Source organism: Meriones unguiculatus, chromosome 10, assembly GCF_030254825.1.
Source record: "Meriones unguiculatus strain TT.TT164.6M chromosome 10, Bangor_MerUng_6.1, whole genome shotgun sequence".
Classification (NCBI taxonomy): Eukaryota; Metazoa; Chordata; class Mammalia; order Rodentia; family Muridae; genus Meriones; species Meriones unguiculatus.
In genome coordinates, this window is record NC_083358.1 from 43,621,164 (window position 1) to 43,634,796 (window position 13,633).

General features: G+C 55.1%; 1 protein-coding gene across 6 annotated transcripts in view; it reads right to left on the reverse strand.

Moving 5' to 3' along the window:
* Window positions 1-1,138: 1,138 nt before the first annotated feature.
* Window positions 1,139-13,633, reverse strand: part of Adgrl1 (adhesion G protein-coupled receptor L1) — a 41,177-nt gene continuing 28,682 nt past the window's right edge. For 5 of the 6 annotated variants that reach the window (XM_021632245.2, XM_060392380.1, XM_021632246.2 and 2 more), the window contains 19 exons: window positions 12,773-13,573; window positions 11,728-12,042; window positions 11,251-11,354; window positions 10,814-10,999; window positions 10,559-10,597; window positions 10,232-10,415; window positions 9,952-10,074; window positions 9,351-9,565; window positions 8,919-9,089; window positions 8,328-8,537; window positions 8,024-8,244; window positions 7,831-7,897; window positions 7,285-7,376; window positions 6,710-6,878; window positions 5,724-5,852; window positions 5,492-5,588; window positions 5,270-5,398; window positions 5,122-5,139; window positions 1,139-4,728 (listed from right to left, as the gene is read on the reverse strand). In XM_021632245.2, the coding sequence (XP_021487920.1) occupies window positions 3,992-4,728; window positions 5,122-5,139; window positions 5,270-5,398; window positions 5,492-5,588; window positions 5,724-5,852; window positions 6,710-6,878; window positions 7,285-7,376; window positions 7,831-7,897; window positions 8,024-8,244; window positions 8,328-8,537; window positions 8,919-9,089; window positions 9,351-9,565; window positions 9,952-10,074; window positions 10,232-10,415; window positions 10,559-10,597; window positions 10,814-10,999; window positions 11,251-11,354; window positions 11,728-12,042; window positions 12,773-13,573 (4,007 nt within the window). In that variant the 3' untranslated portion in view covers window positions 1,139-3,991. Of the gene's footprint in view, window positions 4,729-5,121; window positions 5,140-5,269; window positions 5,399-5,491; window positions 5,853-6,709; window positions 6,879-7,284; window positions 7,377-7,830; window positions 7,898-8,023; window positions 8,245-8,327; window positions 8,538-8,918; window positions 9,090-9,350; window positions 9,566-9,951; window positions 10,075-10,231; window positions 10,416-10,558; window positions 10,598-10,813; window positions 11,000-11,250; window positions 11,355-11,727; window positions 12,043-12,772; window positions 13,574-13,633 lie in introns of all 6 variants that reach the window. The other variant, XM_021632244.2, reaches the window with a different exon arrangement.

The following is a 13,633-nucleotide window of genomic DNA, read 5'->3' on the forward strand; positions in this document are numbered from 1 at the left end:
ATATATATATATATATATATATATGAAAATATTTGTTGGCTTACAGGCTGTGGTCTGGCTAGTCCAACAATGGTTGTCTCCTGAACGAAAGTCCAATAATCCAATAGTTGTTCAGTCCACAAGGATGGTTGTCTCAAATGGTCTTCAGAATACACTGGAATCCTGAAGAAATAGGCTCTAATGCCAGTGAAGGAATGAATTTACCAGTGATAATGAGGACAAGCAGGCAAAGAGCAAGGGCTTCCTTCTTCCATATCTTTTATATAGGTTTCCACTAGAGAATGTGGCCCAGGTTTAAGATGAGTCTTCCCACTTCAGATGATCCCTTTAAGAAAAATCCCGCATAGGTGTACCCAGCACCCTTGGGCTTTAGTTGATTCCAAATGTAGTCAAGCTGACATCCAAGAATAGTCATCAGAGTCCTTATTCCACATTAGAATATAGACGGCAGCTAGAATTTGTGTCACACTGAGTGGCTGTAGCCTAGGGCTATGTGCCCAGGGCTTCTCTGAGAGTGTGACACACTGGCCAGGGCAGAGAACTAGGTATGTGTGGCCCATGTGTGCATATCCATCTGTAAAACTGAATTCTAACTCTAGCTGTACACCCTGGATTGTGGGTGCAGATCAGGGGAGACTGCTCAAAAAAATCAGGCAGATCAGGAGTATGAAAGCATGCCACTGTGCACATCAGTACCTGGTGCCTGCTGAGGGTTCAAAGAGTTTTTGTTTCTTCTAAATTTTGTTTGAGTGTTTTGCTTGTATGTAAGTATGTGGACCACATGCATGCCTGTGGAGATCAGAAGGACTGGATTGCCTAGAACTGGAGTCACAGATGGTTGTGAGCCACTATATGGGTGCTGGGAACAGAAGCTGGGTCCTCTGCAACAGCAAGTGATCTTTACCACAGAACCATCGCCCCAGCCCCTTAATTTTATTGAGATTTTATTTTCACTGTGTAGGCCAGGCTGATCTTGACTGGTCAGTGCTCTTGCCTCAGCTTCCTACATGCTGAAGCCATAGGCCTGTGATACCATGGTCATCCAACTTCAGAGTGTTTAAGTATAGCTTCCCGGGACTGAGATAACTATAACCTACATTTTCTCTGTTCCCCCAATTGAACCACAGTACTCACATCATTCCAAGAAATCTTAATTTCTTTATTGTTCGACTTTTGACTCAACATTTTTTTAAACTTTTTGTTTTTTTCTGAAACGTTCTTATGAGCCTTTTGTTTTATTCTCGTTAAATGCACTCGACCCAAAATTGGTTTGGCATATCGAAAAGGAGACCAAGGAGGGGAGGGACTAGGAGGGCGGGAGCAGGGAGGAGGCCCAAATGGACTGAGAAATTGAGAATGAGAGTAGAGAGAGGGACACAGAGACAGCAAAAAGGACACAAAGAAATAAGTTGGATAGCTAGGGAAACCCAAAAGAAAAAAAACTTCAGAGAAAAAGAATGAGCAAGATTTAGGAGCAAATGAATTCAGGAGCCCAAGGAAGGGAGTAGGAGGAGACCAAGACCCTTCTCTGTACCGTCCCCGCTGGGATGGGGGCGTCAAGGCACCAGGTCTGGTTAAGTTAGGGGACACCTGGGCTCTCTGGGTGGCTTGCGCTGGATTGTAGTGGATCCAGCCCCACATAGGGATCTGCCATGTAGCTCTGAGGCCTAGGAGTTAACTCCCTGTGCTAGTGATTGGAGCTGGAGCAGGAACCACAGGCCCCACTACACTACATCCTGTAATCCTCCATAGCCCACACTTGAAGAAGGGCTGTGCAGAAGAGAGGGCACAGGACTCCTGTGCCTGCCAATCCCCAAGGAGCTCTTCACCCTACCTCTTTTTCCTGGTTTGTTGGTATCTGATGGGTCTCAGGCCTGGGCTGAGTCAAGTCCTCTGGCTCCTAGACCAACCACTCCACATAGCCACAGCGAGCCACAGGTTGAATGAAATTACACAAGGGCTATGAGCCATTTCATGCTCTCTTCACACCTGCTTGGTGGGACTATCCCCACCCTCTCTCCTTTTCCTTATCTAGACTTCACCCTTCATCTTCTGGCAAGAGAGGTTAGAACATACTACCAGAAAAAACCAGAGATGGAATAAACCCTGCCTTCTCACATTGTTCCCCTCCATGGGGCAAACCATTATCTTTGGTCTGGCCCCCTTTCCCCCTCAATAATGGGGACAAGCCAGTCCCAGCTCCCGAGAAGGGAGAGGGCTTTCTAGCAGCAAAACGGGTCATCCTTCCAGCCACCTGTCCACCTCCTTCTCAGCTCCTTCCTAGAGTCCCTCCCCAATAACCCAAATTAGTTGATGGCAGCAGCAAGCTGAGACCCAAGGACGCTTGAACTCATGGCACTTGTGAGGAAGGAGGCAGGGAAGAATCAGGGTGAAGTCAGCAGAGGTGTGATGTCACCTCTGGAAGATGGCAGCAGGGTTATTCTACCCCCAAAAAACTGGGGGAGGGCAGGCCAGGCTAAAGGGCTGGAAGCGCTTGGCCGACACCCTAAGCCTGCCAGAGGGCTTGGGGTGGGGTTGGTAAGGGAAAGTGACCTCACCTTTGCCCACCTCCACAAAATGACCTCACTACTGCCATCCCATCCTCAGCTATAGGAAGCACTGTCTGACCTCCACTACTCTTTGCCTTGCCCTTCCCAGGATGGGACACCAGCCTCCTCCTGCCTGCCATGAGTCCTGAAGTGATATACAAGAAGCAGGAACTCAAAGGGGTAGTGCAGCCATCTTGGCAAAAGCATCTTTGGGTGTGAGGATGTCTCCTGGCCAGTGGGGCAGGGGGAGACAGGCTCTGGTCCTGGGGCAGGCAGTGAGGTACACACCCCAGGAGGGCTGACTGATGCAGGGAGAACAGCAGAGGTGAAAGAAGTGGCGCTAGGAAGGACAGGTTCTTTGTTTCGCTGTTGCTTCTAGATTTGTTTTGTCTCTGGAGTGTAAAAAGCTGCTCTGGCCGCTGCCCACCCCGGCTGGGATGTACACACACAGGAAGTCCTGGCTGCCAGGGCTGGCTGCTGCTCTGTTCCGGAGAAAGTCCGGGCTGGCCTGGGCTGCAGGTGCCCGGTGGCTTCAAGTGATGAGATTTTTTTCTTACTTTTTTTTTTTTTGTCTTTTTTTTCCTTTTCCATTTTGTTGAAATATTTACAGCAATAGGGGAGGAAGAGAGAGGGGCAAGAGGACCCCCTAGGGAAAGATCCAAACCCAGGACCCACTCCTCAGGGAGCCCCAGACCCCAAAACTGCTCCCCAGATAGCCCAGCCCACAGGACTGGGAACTGCCCAAATATGGCCACCCCAGTGGGTTAGGGGCCCTTCGGGGAGTTGTGCTTCATCAGGAGTCACCCCAAGGGAGGGGGTCATTGGGTGCACTCTGGGGATTGATGGGCAGGCTTGCTTGGGAGACAGGGACCAATAGCAAGGGGGAAAGGAGCTTCAGCGAAAGTTCCACCGTTAACCACCAGCCCCCACTGCCCCATTCCCTGGACCTGGGCTTTCTTGCAGTACAAGACCCAATCTCCAGGGAGCAAGGACTGTAGCACGGGAGGATCCTGTCCATCTGTCCCACTGCTCCCTTTTGGTGGAGAGGAGCTGATAGGCTGGATCCTGCAAGGCTTTGGCCACCTCAAAAGTGGCAACTCCTGGAGACCCAGGGAAGCCTTATTCCTTGCTTTCTTTCTCCACAGGCAGCTTCAGGAGGTGGTTATAGCCTTCCAGCTGCTCCCTCACTCCCAGGCCCTGGGGCATCTCCTCAATGCACTCCCCTAGAGAGGTTTGGGGGGTGTGGCTGGTGGAAACCCTGTCTACTAACCCTGGCACCTGGGGCCCAGGTCGGAGTCCCAAGGGGACTGTGGGGCCCACGGGCTGAGGGGCACCCAGAGAGTGGCCCACCAGCCACTGCCTCCGTCAGTCTCTGCTCCCACCAAAGCCCCTCCTGGGTTCCCTCCCTGGCCAGGCCTCCGGCCTCTGGTCCACGAGGCCCCTCAGAGACTAGTGACCAACTGCATCTGCCCATCCCCATCGGGGCCTGGCCCCTCGAGGCTGGGGGCTGCCAGGTAGCCCTCATGGCTAGGCCGCCGCACCTGGTAGTAGCCCTGTAGGGGATTCCGAGCCACCAGGGCCGGCGGGCGGGAGGTGTAGTAAATTTCTGGGGGCCCAGGAGGAGCAGGTGGGGGTGGGGGCAGGGCCTCATTAGGCCCTTCGGGGCTGCTGTCCGGGTAGGAGGGCGAGTCCCGCAGGTTGGCCCCGCTGGCATAGAGGGAGTCCCGACCGGGAGGGGAGGAGAGAGGCCGGCTGGTGGCCCCATCCTCTGCTGTGCAGCTCTCCGACTCGTCCAGGTCACTCTGGTACAGCACCGACTGGGCCCGGGGCAGCAGCAGCGGCTCCTCCAAGGCCTTGTAGAGAAGTTCAATCTCAGCCCGGTCAGCACCCCCGGGCCCACCGGCCTCGTCCTCACTGACCCCTGGCACGGGTGGCACAGGAGGCTCTGGTGGAGGCCCTTTGGCGCCTCCACTGGCCCCCCGGAGGTTGTTGTGCACCAGCTCTGAGATGATCATCTTCTCAAAGGCGGCAGCATCCGCCAGGTTCCGGCCTCGGGGTGGCTCAGGACCCCCATCCCCTGGAGGAAAATCTCCGCTGCGCAAGGAGTAGCTGTTGTTGAAGTTGCCATTAAGGGGCAGGGTGTCCATGCCACAGGCTTCCCGGCCTCCCAAGGGGTGCTCTGCAGGGGAGAGGGGGCAATCAGGATGGGCCTGGTAGGCAAAGGGAGCTGAGAGATCTGCCCCAGAGCCTCTGTTCTCACTTCCCTCTTCCTCACCTGCAGTGAGGTCTGCTGACTAGCAGCAGACTGATGAGGGTGTGCCTAAGGACCAATTCCCCAAGCTCCCCTCTTTAGTTAAGCTTCAGAACTTCAGCAAGTAGAGGCCTATATAGGCAGATACACTAGGCTTAGTCCTAGGCTTGGATCATTCACTTTCATTCCCTGAGGATGCACAACAGAGCCTGTGGGTAGCAGTACTCCAAGTTTATAGTCCCTATGAGAGGCTACTTGGCACCCCGCACCCCCCACCCCCTCCACCCCACGGAAGTGCTTCCAGGAAACAGTGGTACTTACTGGGTTCCCTGTAGCTTCCTGCAAACGCCAGCCCACAAAAGAGAAGACAAGAATGAGCTAAGCAGAGGCCCCTCAGGACTTGCCCTTGGGGCCTCCCAACCTGGGACTCTGTTCTTCCCCGGCATCCAGGCAGCCTAAGTGTCCTCACCTGGGGAGTTGAAGACGGGGGGCGAGGAGGGATTGAAGCCCACAGACTCTGCAATGAGTGTATTGTATGGGCTAGTGCCTCCTCGGGGCTGGAGCACGGGGTTGGTCAGTAGGTGGTTCCCCATGGTACCTGCCCAAGGGAAGGGTAGAAAGTTACAAGGCAGCCCAGAGAACTGGGGCAAGAAGCTTCTGATAAAGGAACCAGGGCCAGGGGAGATCTCACCTCGGTTCAGGGTGGGGGTGCTGTTGATATCACCCGCCATAAAAGAGGACTCTGTCTGTTTCCTCACGGTATCATTCCACATCCTCCGGATTCGGCTCTGGGGACACAGCCCAAACATGAGGGGATCTCTAGGGCCACCCTGCCCTCCAGAATCTTTCTGAGATTCTGGCAGAGCACTCCTGCCTCTTGGCCCCAGAGAGACCTGGTGGACATGCCTTCCCTGCCCGGGTACCTGGGTCCCTGTATAGTATCGGGTGTTACTTCGCATGGCTGAGGTCTTAAGGGAGCCGTGAGTGCCCCCAGGCGGGGAGCGGATGCAGCAGTAGGAGTGACGCAGGCACTTGCTGTACTCCTTGTGCACCTGTGAAAGAGGTGACAATCAGCTGGCAGTGGACACCCACCTCTTTTGTGACTGGTCACTCAAAATTGGCTGCTTCACAGGTCCAAAGACTGACCTCTTATTTTAGTGGTTGGCAGGCCACCAAAACTTGTCATCTGTCCCCTGTGGCCAGCTATTCAGGCTATTTTCTGGGCACAAACTTTTCCCCACCATCATTCTTTTTCATTCTCCAACTTAACACATCTTTAAGAAACATGTACTATATGCCAGGCGTAGGAGCGCGTGATCTCCTTATCTTCCTTCCCCTCCACCCAGACTAGAACTCTAGGCATGCACCGCTGTGTGCAATTCATGTGACACTGGGAAAGGAGCCCAGACTTCACCTATGCTAGGCAAGCACTCTGCCAGCTCAGGTACACCCTCAGCCCTCGTGTTTTTATTTACACTTTGACTTTGAAAGAAAATCTTCTCCCTTCTGTATTTTTAAGGAAAAAAATTTATGCAAATGGATGTTTTGCCTGCATGCATGTATGTACGCCAAGTGTGCACACTGCCCTAGAAGCTAGATGAAGGTAGGAATCTTTATACTGTGGCTCCCAGTTCTGTCACCCATGGCTAGGCCTCACTGTCCAACAGGGCCACAAGAGCACCCATAGCTGAATCTGTTCCATCCTGCCACTCTTCTGAGCTGTGCCCCTATGTCTTGTTTTATTTCTAGGATCTTCTTTACCTCTGGCTGAATACTCCCACCTGACCCTTACCAGATGCAGATGTTCCACAGAAAGCAGGTGGCATACCACGAATGCCTTAGTCCCTTCCTCCCAGCCTCCCTATCCTAATAATCCAGAAAGTGCCTGAGGAGAGCTTTGCCACCTCACCTTTTTCTGTAAGGCGCAGTGAAAGACAAAGATGAAGACCCCCTGGAAGGCGTTGAAGGTGGTGAAGAGATAGGCCATGACTACTGACTCCTTGTTGATGAAGAGGAGGCCAAAAGCCCAAGTGAGGCCCAGCAGGAAGAGCAGCGCAATGGCACCCAGCGCCCAGGACCTGGTGGCCAGGGGGACAGGCAGTCATAGTGCTCCCCAAGGAAGACAACCCACCCCAAGGCCTCCGGTGCCGTCTGAAAGACCTAGCCTAAGGTTGAGCAGGCCCTAAGGAGGCCTGAGGGTTGATCAGTGGAGGGTTGTTCCCTGCCAACCTCATTATTTTGTCCAATTTCCAGACCACTCAAACACCCTTTGTGGCCCATTTTTCAAGGTGCCCTCAAACAGACTCACACTGAATGTGCAGCCACGGGCCTGAAAACACAGGCTGGATGGACTGTTGCACTTTCTGGCCCTGCTAAGTCAGGCCATACCACGCACAATGCCCTCATGTGGACACCCCCCTGGACGGCACAGTAACAAGCAGTGTCTCAGGGAAGCCTGGGAGGTGCCCAGGGCCAGCGGCTCACTTGATGTTGTCAAGGCGGCTGGAGTCAGGCTTGAGCACTGAAGAGCTTCGGATCATCTTGTGCAGGGTCACCATGAGGAACACCAGGTTCACCTGGACAGGAGGACAGGAAAGGGCGCTTAGTCTGCCCCAACCCCTTCTCAGTGCTTCTCTGCCCACAGGGGACCATGTGGCACCATGATGCCCACCACCTGCAGTCAGTGATTTGTATCACTATAGTGAGGCCAAGGGTCACGGTTTGGCATAAACAGGGGCTTGGGCCACAGCTGTGGGTACACTGGCCTCAGTGCTGGGGACCATGGACTTGGTCATCCTGGTCTTTTTAGCTGCTATTCAGGTGTGTGTGTGTGTGTGTGGTATTAAAGAAAGAACCTGGGGCCTTTTGCATCATGGGCAAGTGTTCATTACTGAGCCATGCCCTGGCCCCTCTGCTTGGTTCTGACAGTTTTTACATTAGTGCCTTGCAAAGCTGGCAAGGGGCCCTGGGCTTAGGGTCAAAAAGATCAGCCTGAATGAAAAGAGCTCCAGTACTTGGAGTACCACTCACCACAATGACAAAGGAGACGGGCCCAATGAAGCTCCAGATGAAGTAGTTATCCACCCTCAGCCAGCAGCTAAAGAGAAACACAACCAGAGTGGAGAGATGCCTGACAGGCCAGCCACCCCAGCCCTGGCTCAAGGAAAGCCAGCTACTCCAGGGTCAGCCAGACGAAGACCGCAGGGACAACAGTGGTACTCACGCCTTCTCAGTGCCATAGCTCCGGTAGTCAATGGCTGCTGCAATGCCTACCACCAGGGCCGGAAAGCAGTAGCCGCCCAGGTAATAGTACTTGGTCCGCGAGTACTCGCTCTCAAACACCTCCACCAGCAGCAGGTAGAGGTGTACGCCCTCGAGGCACAGCCAGGAGAAGGCGGCCAGGAAGAAGTAGTGCAGCAGGCCAGCAAAGATAGGGCAGGCGACCTACAAGAGCAGCTCAGTGAGTTGGCTGCTCCACCCGCCGCGGCCCCTCCTGCTGCCCAGCTTTGGCCCCAAGTCTACCTCACCTCATATTGAGTCTTGTCTATCCCAACCAGGAAGAGCAGCTCCGCGAGGAAGAGGTTGATGCACAGGTTCTTGTGGATGGTGTTGCGGTCTGTCTGCAGGCCCCGCAGGAAGCAGAAGGTGGAGATGCAGATAGCCAGACAGACCAGTGAGATGACGATGCCAACCCAGGTGATGACCGACAGCAGCAGCTCATTGATACGGCCCTGGTACTAGGGGACAGGAGAGGGTGCACTCAGGGCTCAGTCAGGTGCCAGCGGAAGGTAAGGACCCAGGCAAGGCTGTGGGCCACAAGGCCCTCCAGTGCTGCCCACCCAGCCACCAAGCTGGCCCCCACCCCTGTGCAGGCTCACTTCCTCATGCTCTGGAAGGCTTGTGGAGAGATGACAAATGTGACATCAACTTGCTTCTCCAGAGTGCCTCAGGGCCAGAGGGAGCCAGATGCAAGGCCTCATGCCCCAGGCAAGACTGGTGGACCCCCATGCCCATGAGCTGGCCACCATAGGCATCGCCCATGCTGTATGCGCTCTAGGATGCCATGCAAAGCCAGGCCAGCAGGCCCGCCCGGAGCAGCAGAGCGCTGGCCAGCTTACAATCTCTCGGTGAGCCATGAGCACTGCGAAGTTGGTGAGGTGGCTGCAGGCACATGTGGTATGGGTCTTATTGGACTCCACCAGGCGGCAGCCTTGGGTTGACCAGTAGCCCAGCATGGAGCGCTCTGAGTAGTTCCAGAAGGAGCAGTTTGCATTGAAGTGGTTCTTGGCCTGTTGTATAGTGGTGGACAGAGTGTCAAGACTACAAGTCCTGTTCTTGCCCTCACACCGGCTACAGGGACAGTGATGAGCATGAAGGAAGTGTCTGGGGTCCGAGGTGACCACCAGCTCTATGGGGCGTATGGTCCAAGCTGAAGCACGAGAGCTGAAACTTACTCTCGTGTGGGTGAACACATGGTGGGGTGTATGTAGTCCAGGGACAGAGGATGATGGGACCACTGAGGAGGGAGGGAGGGCTACACCTGGGCTCACCTCCAAGTGGGCCACAGTAAAGATGACAGGGTCCATTAGGAAGACGCGGCTCGATTCCTTATTGATGGATGCTGCAATGACCTGTGAGTTGACCACCAGGGAGGCACCTCCAGGGCCACTGGTCCCTGCCTCACCTGCCAGCTTCACTGTGGCATTCTCCGTGGACAAGAAGAGGCCCAGGTTGTTGTAGAGAATGAAGACAACCTTGACCACACCTAAGATGGGCACAGGAGAGAGTGGCCTTCCTTAGTACATCCTTCCATCTGGCACTATGGCTCTAAGATGCACTGGAACTAGGCTGTGGCCCAGGTCACACAGCTCAAGAGCCATTTCCTCAAGACCACTGTTCATCAGTGGCCACTTTTACTTTCTGTGTGACTGTATGACCCTAGCCTTTCTGTGCCTTGGTCTCAAATGGCAGAGTACCTTCTAGAGCCAGGACCAGCTCTGCAAACCCAGGCTTCTGCAAGGCTTTGGGATATCCATGCTAGCGGCAGATAAACCACTGTTAAGACACGTGACTGTTGTGTTCCAACAGAACCAAGATCAAGGTGCAAAGTGGCCAGTGTGCACGTGCAGACAAACCCTGTGGGACACTGACCATTGCGGCTATTCTGCTTGATGGTGTTGGCGGACAGCTGGATGGAGTTCTCACTGGGATATTCCTGGGGGAACACCAGCTCCTGCACTTGACCCTCTGTGTTCAGGACAGTCACCTCCAGGACTTGAGGGTAGGGGCAGAAAAGACATGCTATGAGTGTCTACACCCAGACAGGGCCCATGCTATCCCAGGAAGCCCGCAGCAAAACCACAAGCCCAGGGATTGAGGGCCCACTACCCCCAGAGTCCGTGACTGACCCTGGAGTGGCTGCAGTACTCACCCACGTTCTGCTTGGCAGCCAAGAAGCGAGCAGGTTCCCTGACGTTGTCGGCTAGCAGGAAGGCGCCCTCCTCCAGCACATCTAGGAGCATAGTGGCTGTGTGCACCTGCTCTGTGGCATTCATGTCTTTCCAAGACTCCAGTGCCTCTGGCCGGAGCAGGTTGTCCACGGTCTCCACCACAGCCTGTCGCAGGGACAACACAATGAGTCATCCACACCCTCTATTTCCTTGGGACTATCTTGAATGCCCCTCCTCTCCCTTCAACTCCCAAAGCCCCCAGGAAGCCAAGGACACTCATTCCCAAGAGCTGGCCCCACTGGACTCACCTTGATATAGTCCTTGCAGGTTCTTTCTCGCTTATGCATCTAGAGAAAGAAATGGAGGTGGTGACAGGTGGAGATGCCAGGTACTGCTGCCCTAGCCCTGGTGCTCAGGCACCGGAGCCTTAATAGATCACTCCTCCAGAGACCAGCCTTAGGACGCAAGCCAGGGCAGAGCCCCGGAGTCCCACAGCCCTCACTGCTCACTGCGGGGTGGCAGCAGGTGCACAGGTACCAGGCAGATCCTTCCTACAGGCCCACCTTGTTGTAGTTCTTGCCGGCTGACTCGCGCTCGATGGGCCGTAGGGCTTGGAGCTGGGCATCCAGAATGTCTAGAAGTTGCTCCATCAGCTTCACCGACGAGGACACGTCCCCAGCATAGATGGAGCCCCGTGTGTGGCGGGCCAGCTCACTGGCAATGTTGGCTGCGTTCTCTCCACTTTTGATCTGCGTAAGGTGGGGAGGAGGGCGACCTCAGGCCTCTTGGGCACTGGCCCGCATGGCTCCACATTCCCTCTTCACATGCCCCACCTGTGTAGGCCATCTTCTCCCAGCTGGCCCTTCCCACAGGAAGTTTAAGTAAAAGGAGAACCCTTGCCCTGGTTTTCAGCCCTATGTGTCTCCCCAACTGCTTCCACTACTCCTCTTGACCCTGGGCTCTGGTCAGCCTGCCTGCAAGGGGCAGCAGTTACTGGTACCTTCTGGGCTACTTGGTTGACCCAGGGGGAAGTGCAGTTGCTGAGGTCAGGGCCCCGAGGGTTCCAGAGCCCCAGAGCTGGGAGACACTGGAACGAGGCAATTCCTGTAGAGATAGACAAGAAAGCCAAAGAGAAGGAGATGAAAAGGGGCCAAGGAAGGCGAGAGGAGGAGACAGCAGAGGATGAGTAAGAGAAGGACACTTGGGAAAAGGCACAGGGCAGCCTACCCTGAGCCTCCCAGATACAGACCCCCTAGGGAAAGATCTGCTGTGGAAGGTTCTCCCACTAAGCATCTTCCAAGCTTGTCTGAAATCCCCCGAACACCTGACTTGTTTACCTGTCCCGCATCTGTTCAGAATCTTTAGTCTGAGGCTGGGAGCGGAGTCACCTGCAGCTCCCCAGGTGCTAGGCTCTAAACCACACCTATACAGCTAAGCTGTACTCTCCCAGCCCTCCAGCTGCAGCTCCAGCACTCACCTCGAGTTCCCTTGGGGCAAGGCCTCTCCACCAGCATACCCTGTTGGGTAGCTGGCCACTGGACCCGCCGGACCTCTCGGGGCTCACAGAAGAGCTCAGGGGACACATGCAGATTGGGGGCTGGAGGCCGCCGGGTACTGGGTGCTGGCGCTGTGGCTGGAGGCAGATCAGGTCCCAACTGGTTGATGGCACCCACTGGGTGTGTGGTTAGGGGCGCCCTTCGAAGTGGAGTGGTGGCTGCAGGCGAGGCTGTGCTGGTGAGGGGTGTGGGCCGCGCTGTGGTGGTGGTACTGAGAGGCGGGGAAGTGGCTGGTCCTAGAAGGTAGAGGGGGACACAGGGCATGTTCATATCCATGCCTAAGGCACACCAATGTGCCCAAGCACAGGGTCCCCTGGCACCCTGCCATCTTCCTTACCCACCAAAGAGGAAAACTCTTCTGGGGGCCCTGGCCTCTTTGTGCTCATTAGTTCCCACATTCACATGCACTCTCAGAAGAGGGTGAAATGTACTTGCACACTGTGAAGTGTCTAGCCTAGAGCTGGGATGGTCTGTCGGAGCTGCTGGGTCTAATCACCTCCCACCTGACACAGCTGACTGGTGTACCTGGCTACACCTTCCCTCAGGGGCACCCAACTTCCCTCCTGCAAAGGTTGGAAAAGGCTCTCTGGAGCCCTGTGGCTGCTCTGGGTTGATGGGAAGCTGAAGGCAAAGTGAGCGGAAGCATCTGCTCTTGAATTTTCAACCTCAGCAATCCCACACGAATGCCCAGGCAGCATAGCTCCTGGCTAGAGCCCAGAATCCTGGGTTCAATCCTCAAGTCAAGTCACTCAGTGCATGAGTTTCACCTGTAAAACAGTGCAGTGGACCCAAGCTTTGAAGACATTAGGCACGTTGAAGTGCGGACTGTGAGAAGTGTGGACAGTGTTTGCCACAAGCTGTGATTTTCTTCACCCCCTAATCCCCTAGAGCTTACAGTGAGCCCTGTATCCTGGTACTGGAGTAATAGATGCGACCAGGCCTACTCCCCTCAAAACCCATCCTCACCAGCGCTGGGATCTGGGGGTCCGAACTCCAGGCTGTAGCGCACCACAAAATAGTTGTTCCACACATACAGCTGGTTGTCCCGGGGGTTGTAGTCAACAGAGGACACAAACTGGTAGGGGTTGGGGAAGGCGAGACTGACTGGTTCCTCTCGGTTCGCGTTGGTGTTGAAGGCATAGTCCACCCGGTTTCCAGCCGCCTCACTGTCGTCGTCCACATAGACAGAGCGTAACACATAGAGGACACCGCACACCATGAAGGCATTGGAGGCCGAACGCTTGTCGTAGCCTGTTTCCCACGTGCCCTCGAATCGCAACGTGTAGGGGTTGAGCTGGCTCACCACCAGGCGCCCATTGTTTCCTTCGGTGGCATAAATGACCCATAACCCGTTCTCATCCACTGCCAGGTCAATGTCAGTTTTGCCTCCCCAGCGGTAAGGTGAGGTGTCATGGTAGTTGGCTGTGTTGATGACTGTCTCACCGCTCTTGATGCGGGTCCTTAGGTCATACTTGACAATGTTGCGTGTGCGCTCCTTGTTGTAGAAGACTGCGCCATCATAGACCACAAAGCCAGTGCCATCCACACGGTTGGGTAGTCTGTAGGTGGTGGTGTGGCGCGCGGCCACATAGTCCTCCCAGGAGGCATATTCAGTCAGTGTGTCTGTGCGGTAAGGGATCCAGGGCATTACGTAGATCCGGTCACCCGCCTGCAGCGGGTCCTTGCACCACGCACCAGACTGGTGCTCTGACTCGTGTGTGGAGGTGGGCTCCAGCACCTTCTGCAGGGTCCCTGGGCACACGAAGACTGGGCGGGGTGGGCAGGTAGGCAGGGAGGAGGTGGAGAGGAGCAGAGGGAAGGAGAAAG